The sequence below is a fragment of the Coptis chinensis genome, chromosome 4 (genome assembly GCF_015680905.1).
Source record: "Coptis chinensis isolate HL-2020 chromosome 4, ASM1568090v1, whole genome shotgun sequence".
Classification (NCBI taxonomy): domain Eukaryota; kingdom Viridiplantae; phylum Streptophyta; class Magnoliopsida; order Ranunculales; family Ranunculaceae; genus Coptis; species Coptis chinensis.
The window spans coordinates 830,732-847,321 of NC_141459.1; the positions used below are offsets into that span (position 1 = coordinate 830,732).

At 36.5% G+C, this 16,590-nt stretch overlaps 2 protein-coding genes and 1 long non-coding RNA gene across 3 annotated transcripts; 2 read left to right on the top strand and 1 right to left on the bottom strand.

Annotated features, from left to right (window-relative positions):
* Nucleotides 1-190: 190 nt before the first annotated feature.
* On the top strand, nucleotides 191-2,035 carry LOC147500997 (GRAS family transcription factor). The gene has a single exon (XM_086603751.1). It carries the CDS (start codon nucleotides 356-358, stop codon nucleotides 1,868-1,870), a length of 1,515 nt encoding a protein of 504 aa, XP_086459877.1. The 5' UTR covers nucleotides 191-355; the 3' UTR covers nucleotides 1,871-2,035.
* Nucleotides 2,036-7,242: 5,207 nt separating this feature from the next.
* On the bottom strand, nucleotides 7,243-9,626 carry LOC147500998 (Pyridoxal phosphate (PLP)-dependent transferases superfamily protein). The gene is given in 3 exon segments (XM_086606032.1): nucleotides 7,243-7,771; nucleotides 7,773-8,591; nucleotides 9,309-9,626. Coding segments are annotated over 3 exon segments (1,392 nt in total). The 5' UTR covers nucleotides 9,546-9,626; the 3' UTR covers nucleotides 7,243-7,435.
* Nucleotides 9,627-15,774: 6,148 nt separating this feature from the next.
* LOC147500999 (uncharacterized) lies at nucleotides 15,775-16,302 on the top strand. The gene is made up of 2 exons (XR_015219759.1): nucleotides 15,775-15,818; nucleotides 15,909-16,302. It is a non-coding gene; the product is annotated as an uncharacterized LOC147500999 (long non-coding RNA).
* Nucleotides 16,303-16,590: the final 288 nt, after the last annotated feature.

The following is a 16,590-nucleotide window of genomic DNA, read 5'->3' on the forward strand; positions in this document are numbered from 1 at the left end:
TACGTACGGTTAAAAACTACAAATCATTCCATAATTGAACTTAGCTTTCCATATGATAATTTCTAAGCACATATCAACACTTTCCTTTGATTTTTTCTCTCTCCTCTTTCTCCACTTAAACTAATATCTCCCTCCTTGATTAAGACCCTCACCATATAAATACAAGTAAACACACCTAGTCCATATCTCATTACCTCCTCCTTTAGTAACATTAATCCCTCTCATCTTAATTAATCCTAAATCAATTTTGTTAACCTAAACTGTCCCTTGTTCCAACTTTTTCTCTTCTCTAAACTCTCATTTATACAAGTCACTCTCCGAAGTTTGGTTATTATTACACACATATATATTTGCTATGGATATATCCATGGCGGATGTAATCAATGAACTCGAATTCTCAGGTTGTAGTACTACTACAACAACTGAAGACGATGCGGCATGTACATGGAATGATTGGTCTCCGGTTGTGGATTGGGACGAGTTGTCCGGTGACCACGACGATTTTCGTGGACTAATTGAGTCCATGTTAGTAGTCGACGACCCGGAACGAATAATGATTACTCAAGATTCAACTAATTCTACGAATTCAACATCGACGACACCGAGGACTCCATCATCTAGTGAAGAGACCACAAAAAATGAGCATGAAGATTTGAAAGGTTTGAGGATGGTCCACTTATTGATGGCTGCAGCTGAGGCATTAACTGGTGCCAATAAGAGTAGGGATCTTGCTCGAGTGATATTGGTTCGGCTCAAGGAATTAATGCCCCCTACTCATGGCACTAATATGGAACGTTTAGCGGCCTATTTTACCGAAGCATTACAAGGTTTGCTAGAAGGGGCCGGTGTGCATGGTAAGAATCATCATAATTCTACCAATGGACCCAATCACATAAATGATCCCTACCACCACCATCACCAGACGGATGTAATTGCTGCTTTTCAGCTTTTGCAAGACATGTCACCTTATGTGAAATTTGGACATTTTACAGCCAATCAAGCTATTCTAGAATCCGTGGCCCATGATAGACGTGTTCACATCGTGGACTATGATATCATGGAAGGTATACAATGGGCCTCTTTGATGCAAGCATTTGTATCGAAAAAAGATGGCCCGCCTACTCCGCACCTTCGGATCACTGCAATTACTCGCGTTGGCAATGTGCGTAAATCAATTGGGTCAGTTCAAGAAACAGGTAGACGTTTGATTGCTTTTGCGGCATCAATTGGTCAACCATTTTCGTTTCATCAGTGTAGATTAGACCCAGACGAGACATTTCGACCATCCGCCTTGAAATTGGTCAAGGGAGAAGCATTGGTTGTGAACTGTATGTTACATTTTCCTCATTATAACTATCGTGCACCCGATTCCGTTGCCTCATTTCTATCCGGCACCAAAGCATTGAGCCCAAGAGTAGTGACATTAGTTGAAGAGGAAGTTGGGCCCATTGGAGAAGGTGGGTTCGTGGACCGGTTCATGGACTCATTGCATCATTACTCGGCCGTGTATGATTCGCTAGAAGCTGGGTTTCCAATGCAAAGTCGGTCACGTGCGTTGGTGGAGAGAGTTTTTCTTGGGCCTAGAATAGCTGGATCACTTGCTAGAATCTACCGGGCCCGCGGGGAAGAGGAAATGGAAGAGGGCTGTAGTTGGGGAGAGTGGATGAATGGAGCGGGTTTTGACCCGATGGGTATAAGTTTTTTCAATCACTGTCAAGCAAAGTTGTTACTGGGACTATTCAATGATGGATATAGAGTGGAGGAATTGTGTAAAAACAAGCTCGTTTTAGGTTGGAAATCGCGACGCCTGCTCTCCGCTTCAATCTGGACAGCCAGTACATCATTAGATTCATATTTGAACAATTACTAAATAATTTTTACATAGTTTGTAATTACTGTAAATAATTACGGCTTGGCTTTTAATCTCGCCAACTTTTTTTGTCCACATCGATTTTGCCCACAATGAAAGCACAATTTTGCTTGGCTGAATGGATTGTAAATTTGTAATCGTGTATGTAATTAATTGTTAGTTGTACTCTTTGTTAATAATTTGGGACACGACAAAAATTCTGTATGGGAATAATTCAAAAATTATTCGATGACTCAAAAAATTGGTACGGTCAAAAATTCGTAATACGATAATTATGCAATGTTTTATTAATACGTGTTTTAAATCGTTTGGTTGCAAAAATTCGAAAGTAAAAAAATTGTAATATTATGTCAGTAAATATTAATAATAGTTGTTATTCTTTACAACATAATAAATATATCTAAACAATTTAGCTACAAAAATATTGAAACTAATTGAACGGTCTATATAGATACTTTCATTTATTTGTTCTTGGATTGAAATTATAGTTCAAATTTCAAAATACACACACCATGACATGACAATTTAAATATTGCCAAAAAAGTATAAAAACAAAGTTTTTGGATTAATTTATCATTAAGAATGTAAGAGTGGGGGACTTAAAGTAAGAGTGATGGCATAAAGTACATAAAAAATAACAAAATCGCAATCGAATTTTCATTCATATTTTTTTTAGCGAATTTTTGAAAAATTCGCCAAAAATTGTATTATACGTTTCAAAGCAAAAAATCGCAAATTATTATGAATCTTTCAAACATTCGAAATATTAAACGTATGACCTTTAAAAATTCGATTCACACGAATTGCTAACAAAGATTGTACTTTGTTGTAACGCAACTATTTCCAATTGGAACATAGACAATATTTGCCTTTTATCGCTGATTCTGGCTCGTAAAATTGTCGTTGAATGATGGGACTAGAGAGATTTGAGGCTATTTAGGCTGAGTCCAATGGTGCATCACTTTCTATCTCTATTCTACTAAAAAACCGTGTTTTGAGGATGAGGAGTCAATTTTGGTGTCCAATGGTTCGAACCATTCTACGCCATTTCGACTGGCGCGGAATTAAAAAAAAAAATAAAAAATGCATTCCACGCCACTTCAAGTGGCGCCGTTAGGAATTTTACAAACCACGCCACTTCAAATAGTGCGGTATGAAATTGAAAAATGCATTCTACGCCACTTTAAGTGGTGCCGTTTGGGTTTTTACAAACCACGCCATTTCAACTCGGGTGGAATACACTCTCTATTCCTCAATATTACTCTCTCTATATATAGAGAGAGTATTATGGAGATAAAAAGCAAAAACCACCGCCACTCCCTCCATTTTTGAGACCACTCCCTCCACTTTTGAGGGAATGGAAAGCCATTGCATCCGGCCTTTAGTAGTTAGTACAGTTAGTGGGTGTGCATCAAAAAGTGCTGCGTTGGTGACGAAATCAAGTTGGGTGGGATACTGAATCCATTTTGTATTCAGCATTTCAGCCAATAGACAAGTAGTCTCCGCCGCAGTTTGCTTGGTGAGATGTATGGGGATCTGGTATCATTTTATCATATATATGGGGCATCCAATTAAATGACTTGTAACTTGATTCAAGGCCGGCCTCGACCCAATTTGTATGATAATTCGATGACCAATGGTCGTACAACAATAAGTTGATATTTGGTGATTTTGATGGGGTAAATGTTATAAAGTTGATTCCCAAAACGGTTATAAGAACTTCATCTTATCAATCAATATTCTTACCATATGGTCAAACATAAAGATGATGCAAAACATGGAGCCATACGTGGGAAATGTTTTTCTCCCATTCTTTTGTAAGGTTACATTTCTTATTAAAATGGTAGCAGCTCTCCAATCGCATTCTTCATTTTGTAGCAGTCCTAATAACTTTTATTAGAACCATCAAAAAATTGCAAATCTTGGAACAACTTTTATTTTTTTTAAGAAAATAACTTAGTAAAGTGGCCGTGTTTTGTTGACATCAGATGATCAAAAGGTGGAAGAAATATTCTAAGGGGCCATTTTCGTAACGTATGTCTACTGTTCTGCCTGCAGTTCTTAATATCCTTTTTCTCTAGTTAAGTATAACTTTGGATTAATTAAGGCCCTATTTGGCTGCATAAGACTTTGTATAGCTTAACACCGGTTATGTGATCCAGTTGTGTAAATTTGAATGGGTCATGTATTGGGCACTCATCAAATTCGATTGGGCAACCCCAAAAAAAAAGAAATATTACAAATTTGCCATATTACAAGTTTGCCATTAAAGCCCAAGCCCAACCACCAATTTAACCGTCTCCTCATAACGAATCCTCAGGTTGTTTGAGTGTACACTCAAACGACCTCACCACGTAGTTTGAGTGTACACTCAAGTGGTCTGCGCGTATCGTTTGAGATAAATTTTTTGGTTTTTTGCTAAACTACATGGCGGGGTAGGTCGTTTGGGGACTCTCTTGGGCGACATGGCAGGTCGTTTGGGGACTCTCTTGGATGACATGTCGGGGTCATTTTGGGACTCTCTTGGACGACATGGCTCGGTCGTTTGAACTTAAAAAATTCGGTTTGTTTGTCATGATGTTCATTTTAAAAATCAACTTCTACTTAATCAACCTAAAACTCGAAAATGACTTCATTAAGTTTGGGCAAATTTGAACTCAAGTTTAATCAACCCAATCTTCCACCCCAATCAAGTTTGATCAACCCAATCTTCCACCCAACCAAATTTGAGTATTTACTCAAACGGAACACGATTCGAATTGGGTGAAGTCGCCAACTTCAATTCTCATTGTTGATTCACAACTCAACACTCGAAATATCAACAAGATAGAAAACTCGAAGTTTTTATTTTTTTAATTATTTTATTATTATTATTTTTTTGGGCGCAATCTCGCGAGAGAGATGATACCGGCTACAAAAAATTTGAAAAAAAAAGTAGCAGGTATGAGTTGAGGTGAGGGGGGGGAGGGGTGTATTGGGCTATTGTTGTTAGACTTAGTTGTCAGGCTTGGGCCGGAAACTGTCCAATATATGTCCAATATAATTTGATGAGTGCCGGATTAAATCACCATTTGAATTAGAAACAACCGGTCACATAATTATTTTTTAAAAAGGGCATATCTTCTCCGCCCGGGTGTAAATCTCACCCCCTACACCTCACAAGAAAATTGCAACAGCTGGACACTTAATTAACGCCCTAGAAAAAAAAGGATGCAAACGTCAAACGGAGTGTTAACTATAACTATTAAAAAAAATCCAAAATTAAAAGGAAGTTTCTCTCTACAGAATGTTAATAAACCCTCTTTCACCCACTTCTAAATTTTTTCTAGTTGAACAAAGTAATGGTGTATGGAACCCATTTAGTGGTGGATGGAGGATGCCCTGTCTCACTCTGAAGTTCTCCGTAAAAACTTAAAGATATTTGTATTCACTTAATGATTTATCAATTTAAACTATATTTTAGAAATATTGTCTACGATTGAAGATCCCTTCCTTTGTATTACTGCTTGCATTTAATCAAGAAAATCTACCCTATTTTGATGAACTCTAAATTCCTACATAAAAGCATAAAGAAAAATCATAAATGCATTATGAAATTTCTTGTTTGTTGAAGCATGTAGGCAATAATATTTTGAAGCAAGAACAAAAGAAATGACAAATGGCAAGATTAATTAAATGTGAGAGCTGAGAGAAATTTGGAAGAAGAACCACTTCCACTACCACAACAAGAAAAATGTAGAAAAAGAAGAAAAATGTAGGAAAAGGAGATTTATTTCATAACACCGTTATCTACCCGTCCGTTTTCAGAGTGAAATAAATGAACAGGTGTCGATTTATTTTGGTGAGGTGCAACAGCCTTAAGTTTTCCACCCGGGCGGAGAAGACCTGGTCCTATTTTTTAAAAATTTCTATAATGAATAGGCTGACATTTCGATTGAGAATAAACTGGACAATTGGTCATTTGGTTATGGTTTTGTTGGCATCAAAAACAGTGAAATAAAAACTCCCTATCAGTAAAGATGACATATATTTCTCCATACAAAATATAATGGCAGTAAAAGGCCCTTTTCAGAATGTATGTCCTCTTCCGGCCTGTAGTTAATTAACATTGACGCTCTTCATAATTAAAATATATTTTGAACTAAATTTTTACTTATTCAATCCAGTTTCGTAAAAATAGCATATTAACTTAAAAAAAAAAAAATTTCTCTTTCCATTGATGGTGCATGCAGTCTAATATATATATAGGGGAGGGATCCATTTACCATGGTTTTTTATACCATGGTTTATACCACGTCCCTTTACAAGATGAGTTAAAAGTTAATATTTTGTGAATATTATCTGCTAACTATGGATAGATACTCCACAAAAATTCGGCCTATTTAGAAACCTCTAACCTATTTAAAAATTGTTGACAACTTTGAATTTTTTTTAACGGCCCAGATTTTTTGATTTTGCAATCATCTTTTGATATTGTTAAACACCATCAAATGAGCTAATATTTTGTGGAAGTGATCTTCATGGCCTGTTGGACATATCCACAAAAAATTAGGTTATAATTCGTCCTGTGGGTGAAGTTGTGGGACATGGTATAAACCAAGATATGAAAACCATGGTATATTGATCCCTCTCCATATATATATATATATATATATATATATATATATATATATTATTATTTTTTTAATGCGCACCTAAAAGGTTTTGATAGGAGGTTTGTTTAGAATTTAGGGTTTAGGGTTTAAGGTTTTGACAGGAGGTTTGTTTAGAATTTCAAGCTCTTTATCCAACTCTAGTTCTTCTTCCATATATAGAAATGCTTCCTAATGTTTCTTTTGGCACTAATCCAAAAGCACCAAAAAGTTGAAAACAAATCAGAACAATTGCACTAGCAGCCACTTTGAAAGTCATTTTGGTTGTGTGATAATCCATATGAAAACTGTTGCTATATATATGGGGATAATAATATAATATTGGAGAAAATTGAAACCTCAAAACCCCCAACAACACCAGAAACACAAAAGCCTTTCAACTCACCCTCCGCCTTTTCTAACCATTTCTCCTGGACCGCATCGACCCCTCACTTTCTCTCGTTTATTCTAGAAACTCAGGCAAAGATAATTCTCACGTCATTAAAGCAACTGCTGCTGCTGCTTCTTTATCTTTGGTTCTGGAAAACTACCACTGTATACAGACACTTTAGAATGATGTTTTCAAGCTTCTCCTGCTTCAAAGCAGTTACTGAAAGCAGGGACAAGATAATAAAACACTCTGAAGTATATTTTAACCAGTTGAAACATTGATTCCACAACCAGTATGTTTGAGTTGTGCATTCAGATGGAATAAATTTGATTTACCATAAATGAAACAACTAAATAAAACAGATTTGACACAATAATAAGAGTGAGTTCTGAAAAACAGTCATAACTAAAGTTATTTATTTGTATAGAAGCATACATAACAAGTCTAAACTAATACTTTCAGCTTCTAGTTACTGAAGAAAATAATACTTTCAACTTCCGCTTCATCCTTTGAACTGTTGCCCTAGTGTAGAAGCATAACAGTCTAAACTAATACTTTCAGCTTCTGTTTCATCCTCTTAACTGCTTCCCTTAGCGTTTCTTCGTCCTTGCAGAACGTGAATCTCACCAAATTCTTCCCATCTTCAGGGTTCAGGTAGAAGACACTCGTTGGGATTGCGACCACACCAACTTCTTGAATCAAATATTCACAGAAGGCAACATCGTTATTCAGTCCAAAAGGTGTGTGATCTGCAATTACAAAGTAGGTTCCACTTGATGGGTACACCACAAAACCAACTGTTTTCAGTCCCTCCACCAATATTGCTTTCTTTGCCTCATAATCCTTCTTTAATTCCTCATAGTACGAGTCAGGGGCACGGAAGAGCTGTTGCAGCTGCTGACTGCATTGGAGTGGAAGTGGCAAAGGTGAGGTAGGAATGTGCCTGCCTCACACCCCATGTTAAATGTGGTGGGGCTATTGCCCACCCGATCTTCCACCCAGTTAGAGAAAATGTCTTCCCAAGAGAATTCATGGTCACCGTCCTTTCATACATCCCTGGAAGAGAAGCCATCGAAATGTGGTCAGCTTCAAATGCCAGCTTGTCATAAACTTCATCTGAAAAGACTAACACATCGTTTTCTATGCAGAGAGATGCAAGTATGTCCATCTCTTCTCTTGTGAACATCTTTCCAGTAGGGTTATGTGGAGTATTCATGAGTACTGCACGAGTGTTCTTTGAGACTGCATTCTTGAGCTCATTGATTGGAATTGAGAAGTCCGGTGGACGCAGTGTGATGGACTTTATTTTAGCCCCAGCCATTGAAAGAGTAGCTTCATAAGAATCATAAAATGGGGCAAAGAGGATAACCTCATCACCGGGATTTATCAAGCCTAAAATGGTGGCAGCAATGGCTTCAGTGCAGCCTGAGGTAACTGTAACTTCTTTTTCGGGGTCTACTACCAGTCCGCTATCCTTCTTGAACCTAGCGGCTACAGCAGTGTTTAGGTCAGGTACACCATATCCCCTGGCATATTGGTTTTTCCCTTCTTTAATAGCTTTGATGGCTGCTTCTTTGACAAATTCTGGGCCATCAAAGTTGGGAAAGCCTTGTCCAAGGTTTATTGCTCCATGTTTTACCGCAAGCATGCTCATTTGTGTGAAGATCGTAGTCTTGAACTTCTCCAAGCGCTTGGCAACCTAGAAGTTATTTATAAGTAAAGTCTAATGGTACAATTACTGTAAGCATAGTGATGATACCCACACATTGCAGTTTTTTATTTGTATTTATTGCTCATGCTCCTACAATTTCAAGCCATGAGAATCATATATTCTTGCAAAATGAACAAAAATTACAACTTCTCTGTTCTTATCTCAAACTTTTGTTTATCTGTCAAGTTACTCAGAATCCATTTTGTTAAACTGCTAGTACTAACTAAACATAACCTGCTGCTCTTAACGTATCTAAAATTGGATAAAATTCAAAGACTTTGGTTGCCTTCGACTCTTTGCTCCAACAAAATCTCTATAAGATAAGATCAGGGGCAGGAATCTGAGTAAAACCACTTTAGTTTTAATAGTGTTCAGAGCATCAGACTTTGCTTCATTTGCTGAGGTATTATTCGTAACATAATACATTATACACTCGATGAAACAAGATTCTTCTCAACTATAGGTAGACCATTAATCTCGACGCCAAGTTATTTCCATGTATAATAATAAGTAGTCATGCTCCAATCTGAAATCTTTAGAAATGACACTTGGGAATTTATTAATTTAGACATCGAGTATCAAACTATTATGAGATAAATCTGAACTGCTGGTAAAATTCATCAATATTATAGAAAAAAACACACCTTTATTTACGAAAAAGAGATAAATCGGTTTAAAATAAACCAACAAATCGAGTGGTTATACCTGTAGAGGGTACTGAGGGGGATTGGAAACACCATTTTCGTTGTATGTTGAAACAGAACTTGCTGAAGTGGTGGCAGCCATGATGGACGGGTACTTAGATGTCTTGCTGCAAATGCTATGTGACTTTTCCAAAAGAGTGAATAATAACGTTGGTCTGATTCTCAAGTTAATAAAATGAGTTTTTAGCATTTCATTAGGACCCCAAGTTGATGAAGGAATTGTTAGTGACAGTAGCATTACTTTGTCCCAAATAATAAAAATAGATGTTTTCAGCTCTTTCCTATTTTTGCTTGCTCTTTCCTACTGTTGCGGAGAAAAAAGCATGAAACGGCACACACCGAAGACAGTTGACTGCGGTGGGCCTAATGGGCTTTTGAGTTTAGCCCATGAAACCAGACGTTGAGATTGAGAAAAATTTAAGGGTGCTGTATTGGGCGCCACCAGAATTACATTGGGCAGCCTCCGCCCAAGCCCAAATCGCAAGCCCAAATCGCAAAGCCCAATACACCCCCCACTTTCATCCCAAACCGGAAAAACCTCCCTTAACCGGTCATCTTTCTGCGCAAACCCTTCGATTGATTGATCCAGTACTCGACTTCATAAACCCTAAAAATTGAAAACACTTTTTAATCCGTTTTTAGTATTGTCACAATTGAGAGCAACAGAAAGAACACAATCATGAAGAATGTCACAAGGTCTCTTCTTCAATCTTTGGATTGAAGTTGCAAACACAATAATGTCGAACCACTCTGATTTCAGGAGATTGAAGGTAACAAACGGAGTCGAACTTGATCATGTAAATTTTCCTCGGGTGTGACACACTTCACCGTTGGAACTTGGAAGCACCTCTCTTTAGATTTTTAGCAGGAGCTCCAAAGTGCTTTTCAGTCATCGAGTGTTTTGGCGCAGGTATACTTTTTAAAAATACGTCTTCTTATTTCTGAAATCGTTTTAAATTCATTTATCGCTTGCCAAACACCAAACAAAGAAGTAGGTGATTGAGTTTTGTAACTATCTTGACTCAGGCCACGATTTCTAGGTGATTTCATTTGTGTCTTTAGTTCTAGAAGAGAAGCACAGTTTATTTTATCGAGCAATATGATTAATTGTTAAAGTAAGTTACGTTGTTTCAATATGATGTATTCTTTGAAGACTTAATTTTCAGTGTTACTAATCTATACTTCGAGATTATCGAAGTTCTAGAAGTTGTATACTTTGAGATGAATACAATCTTCAATGAATGTCTTGGAGTTGAAAACACGCTTTTGTATTTAACAGTAAATTAGGGTATATAAATTCTGAAGATATTGGCTTTTCCTATATATATATAACAATAAATATAAGTCTTCTAACCTGCCTCAAAATATTTCCGGACTCATATTGTTATCTTACAAAATCTGTAAAACCTTTTCAAAAAACTTCCTTTTCTCATGTTTTTAAAGTGATGGATGTCTTTTTTTGAACGCAGGGATTATGGCATTTATCATTAATGATGTTTATATAATTTTCTTTTTCCATAGTCACCACTCACCAATGTGCGTAGGAACGCGTTGTATTATGACATTTGGTATTTTCTTTTTCTTGCATCTTTTACGACTACAAAACCTCGTATTTAAAATATATCATGAATGTCCGTATGGGAACGCTGGATTATGACATTTGGTATTTAATTTTTTACTGCATCTTTTTACGACTACAAAACGTTTTTAAAAATATATCATGAATGTCTGTATGGGAACGCTAGTTTATGACGGCATTCTGTTTGTAACTTCTCTCTTTTTTCTTTTATTTTTTTCCAAAATAAAAAAGTACAATAGTGTGTTCTTCTTTTATCTAAACTTGTTTAGTGTACAAGATCCTTTTCTAAAAAAATCTGTGTTTGGTTCAAAACAGAGCCAATATCTTTTGAGGATACAAATTAGAGGGTGTCCAGGACTTAAAGTTAACATTCTAGTGACCATTTAGAGAACAAGTAGATAGTAAACAAATGACGGTATATATTATCTTAACACACTTTACTAATAAATGCTAATATATGAGTTCTAGGGTTTTACTTAAAATCAATTTCCTACCCGACCGTATATCCTAATAATTAAAAAGGGCTCGAGTAAATTGAGTCACAAATAAAGTGCTCAAGCGGAGAAAGTGCAGCAAGGAAAATACCAACAACAACAACGAGGTATGGTCTCAATTATTGTTTTCAATTCTTCCAACTCATTAGAAATTCTAGGGTTAACTTAATTAATAATAATAATGTTGTTAATCGAGTACTCATTAAAACTTCATGACAATTGAAAACACTCTATTGACTAAGTGTAATGTGTTTAAACCCCAAGTTATTATAAATACTAGAACAAGTCGAGAATTCTTAGGAATGATCAACAGGAAGACAATACAAGTTTCTCTAGTTCTTCTCTTTTCAGTTTTTTGTTTTTTTACCTTCTTCGTAATTGCTTTCTATTGCCCTATTATATAGTTTCTCCATTGAAAATATAATTTCCTGTTGGTAATAATCATGAGTAATAGTATGATCTAATGATTAGCCATTTAAACTTCACGATTTAATTTCCTGAGTAATGTGTTTAACGGCAAGTCCAGTTACCTTGTTCAATTATCAATATGTTGTATTCTGCTCAAACAGTTGATTTCCGGTGTTAGTGTGTTACCAAACTATATATAATTTGAGATTACCGAAGTTCGAATGTTTTGTCAGAAGAAACACGCTTTTGTACTTAACTTAAATTAGGGTTTTAAATTGGTATATATTCTCAAGATACCGGCTTTATATTTGGATACCATCAGCTGATTTCTTTTCCTATATATCACAAAAATTAAGTCATCTAACTGTCCCAAAATATTTCCCCGACCCATTTTTTCTTTAAATCAAGTAAAACCTTTTCACTTTCCCTTTTTCATGTTTCTTTAAACTTTCAAAGTGATAAATGTCTATTTGGGAGCGCCGGATATGGCATTTATCTTTAATGATGTTTTCTTTTTGCTTGCAAAACGTTGACAATGCATCTTTTTCAAAACTTGTTTCATACCAAAATCTGTTTTAGAAAAAACTTCATCATTTATTTTCATTTACAATCCGGTTTGCGACCACAAAACGTTTTACTAACTATATGATGAATGTCTATTTGGGAACGCTAGTTTATGACATTCCGTTTATAACTCTCTTTTTTCCTTTCTTTTCTTCTAAAGAAATAAAAAGAAAATTTTTAATGTCGTTTTCTTTTTCTATCAAAACTTGTTTAGTGTACAATGTCTTTGTCTTAAAAGTCTAAAAAAATTTGTTTCTTTTTCAAAACAGAGCCAATATCTTCTGAGGATAATCCTAAGGATACAAAAAACAAATAGATAGTAAACAAGAGACATTGTACACTATCATCTCACACTTTACGTTGTTATGAAACCATATTGTAATTTCACTTGGTCACCAATACACAATATATCTTTGATATATGATTCTAGGGCCTTGCTTAAAATCAATTTCTTGTTGAAAGTAGGTTTCTAGATACACTCATATGCTATATTCTCTTTTGATTTCATAGTTTGTAATGATTCTATGTGTTTCCTTAACAACCCCAACTTCTACTACAAAGAGTAATATAAAGACGATGCGTTTGAGTAACACTCGGTTCTTATAAAAGAACTGCTAGATGGATCAAAATTGTCGAAAAGGGTAGATGGTGTGGGAGAAAGGAAAAAAGGAGAAAGCCCATGTAGTGAAAAAGAAGGTTTGGACTCCGACAAGGCCTCTAGATTGGAATCGTATACATGCTCACGGTTAAGGTTCATCGGGTTTACTTATCATTCCTCAGGATATATGTTAATCTACATATATGTATGTGGTTTTATGTACTTGTATGTGGTTTTTAGTTGGACTGTTAATCTACATATATGTTGGTTTTATGCTTAGTATTGTTACTGTTGCTTTCAAAGAATCTACGCTTTCTTGACAAGAAATGACAGGGAAGAAAAAAGAGGAGAGAATCGATAGTAGCACCCATCTAATAAGACTATATATTTTGTAACACCTAAACAGTCTTGTATATATATACATTTTGCAATCGTCGTAAAAAAGTTAGGTTATATGTACATATGGTTGTTGGAAGGATGTTATTATTGATTTCCGTGTTATGACAGTTTAAGTATACTAAATGTTGACCAAACAAAGGAAACTCTGCCCAAAATTGATAGAATTTGGATAGCGTAACACCTCATTCTATTTCTTCATATATACTTGAGTTATCATAGCAAGCTTATAAGTCTATTAGTTTTAACGACCGAGATGATCTCTTTTTCTAGTGGTTTTCTTTGTACATTGTTTATTTAAATATGGTTTACTAATACTTGTTTTATTTTTCTTTGTAAATATGGGTCCTCGATCAAAGAATGTGAAGAATGTAGCGAAAACTACATTAAAGGGGTGTTAAGAAATTGTTTGGTGGCGGTTCCTCTAGCGGTGATGCAGTTGGAAGAAAAAGACATAGGGCAGACGGCTTTAACATCAAGATCGTAGAGGGACCATTTGGAAAAAGAGGTTCTTGAGGTTCCTGAGGTTGATTCGTTTAGTGAAGATAGTGTAGATAGTGTAGATAGTGATATTAATGTAGGTTTAGATGTAGGTTTAGATGTAGGTTTAGATGTAGGTTTAGACAAAGGGAAGAGTATAGTAGAAGAGGAGAGTGAGAGTGAGGAGGAGAGTGAGGAGGAGGATGAGCAGGATGATGATGTTGAAGAATATGTGGTAGAAGACGTACCACCAGTGGAAGAAGCACCTCCGGTATTGGATTTCGTAAGAAAATCCAATGATGATTTGAGTTTCAAAAGAGGTGTGTATGGGGAGGCCGTTATGAGTCGAGTTGTTGTATGACTATCGCGGTGCATGTCGCTCGCGATGTTTGGGAGAGAAGGGTAATATTTTGTTTTTCTTGTGTACTTTGATTTTCTTTTTTATAAAATCTTTTGTTTCTGTTCATATATATCTAATGCGTGCTCGGTTGTTTCAGGAGGATCGCGGAGCGTTGAAGTGTGTTTCACACTTAGCGAAGTTATCCCAATGGAATTTCAAAATGAATGTGAAAGGTCTCCAGATTTGCCGCGCGATTGAGAAGGATGGGTTGTTTGATCTCGTGGAAGGTTATCACGAGCATATGGATCCACCATTGATCTCGGGCGTTTGTGGAGAGATGGCATCCCGGAGACCAACACCTTCCATATGCCATTAGGAGATGATCGCTGACTTTGGACGATGTTGTCCAAATCTGTGGAGTCACAAGCTTAGAGGAAGAGCGGTGCAAGGGACGATGAGTGAACTTACAACAATCGATAAATCTCTTTACATCTTGGTGCAGGGCTCCCTATTGATTTGATTAGGGCGGAGATGGAAGCTAGCGTTCACTTCAAAAGTAAGGCTAGAATTCATCCCAAGCATTTTGCGAACAAGATTCATGATACCCTATATGTGACGCTGAATGTGGTAGAGAAGGCCTCGAAGTTTCCGGGATGTTCAACGGACTGTTAGAGCTTTTATTCCGCTTTTCTTTGGATGTGCCGTTTTCTTGACAAGTCCGGGACCGGAGTGCCTATATGTTATCCGAGGCCGTTGTTGAAATTGATGAGATAGAAGAGTATGCATGGGGTGCGACAAATTTTGGCGCTTTTATATATAGAGGTCTTGCCGCCGTGATGCGAAGGTGAAAGGAGTTACGGCTATATGACTCTTCTACGTTAAAACTTGAGTATTTTAGAGTTTATTTTTTTAATGTTAATTTTATTACTCTATCAATATGTTAACTATTTGTGTATATCTAGGCATGGATCTATGAGTATTTTCCGTATTCGTGGCAGTCCCAAACTTCAACTATATCTCGTCTCAGCCGCGTGCTCATAGACACATCCCGATTCGCTCCACACTATTACGACCTTAGCGTATGCATTGCGGTTTTATCGGCGATAATTGATGATTTGAATGAGTTCAATGTAAGTATTAAATTCAATGACAATTTGGTATTTAAGTTTCTTTATATTTATTTTTAGTAATTGATCATTAGAGTTGTTAATGACACATTTGATTTTGTTTGTGTTGTTTGGCATCCCTACAAAAATATCGAGATACAAACCCGATCGATGACATTGCATTTTTGAGGGATTGCTATGTTTTTCAACATTGTCGAGCTTTACGTACTGCCGCAAGGGTGGTGGCGTCGGTTAGGTCACGTGCAACTTGTACCTAAAGATCCTCCAATGCCAAATTGGAGAACAAGAACTATGGCGGACGCGGGTATGAGGTGAGCCGGACCAATATTGGGCCACTTTTATCGAGTCGTGGGCGTAATCAATTGATTCAACTCTGCAACCGGGACCTATTTCGCCTTATCCATGGGAGTGTCATCAAAACTACATGACTTGGTATCGCGAGGAATTCTCATGTAGTTTTGGTGAACCCCGAAAACTTCTTCGATTCATCCCTCCCTGGAGACACTGCCTAACTGTTCACCGATTGTAAGTATTGTGATTTTTAATTGAGTTTTCTCTAACTGTGATTTTTTGCATTCGATTGGTAACTTATCTTGATTTTTCTTTTTTCGACAGAACGACGTCATCGATGAAACCAGTCGTTTGCTAGAGAGAGGTCTGCAATTGGCTGGGAATGATATGCCAGAGGAAGCAAGGACCTCCTTCGAACAGGCGTACAACTTGACTAGGTGCAAGTACATTGGTGGGCGCTATAGTTGATTTGTTTCAGTTTAGGGTTTGTAGAATGTGTTTGTAACTTTGTAGTTTAGTTTGATGGATGTAATTCATACATTGATGGATATGATGTTTACATGAATGTTTGAATGGAATTTAATGTTTAGGGTTTAGGGTTTAATGTTTGAATGTAATTTGTTTCAGTTTAGGGTTTAATGTATGAATGGAATTTTATGTATGGATGAATGTTTGATATCTGATGAATATGGAATTTGATATATGGAATTTTATGTATTGATGTATGGTTTAATGTTTGAATGTTTGATATCTGATGAAAAGTGGAATTTGATGAATATGAAAGTGTTGTAAAACAAAACTAATTTTGAAATTTTTTCTTCCAAAACGACCACCACATCGTTTGGCATAAAGGCCAAACGACCTCAGCAGATCGTTTTCCCTTTATACCAAACGACCACGGAAGATCGGTTGCTTTAAATCTCAAACGACCCAGCCAGATCGTTTGGCCTTTAGACCAAACGATGTGGTCATGTCGTTTGGTCTAAAGGCCAAACGACATGCCCAC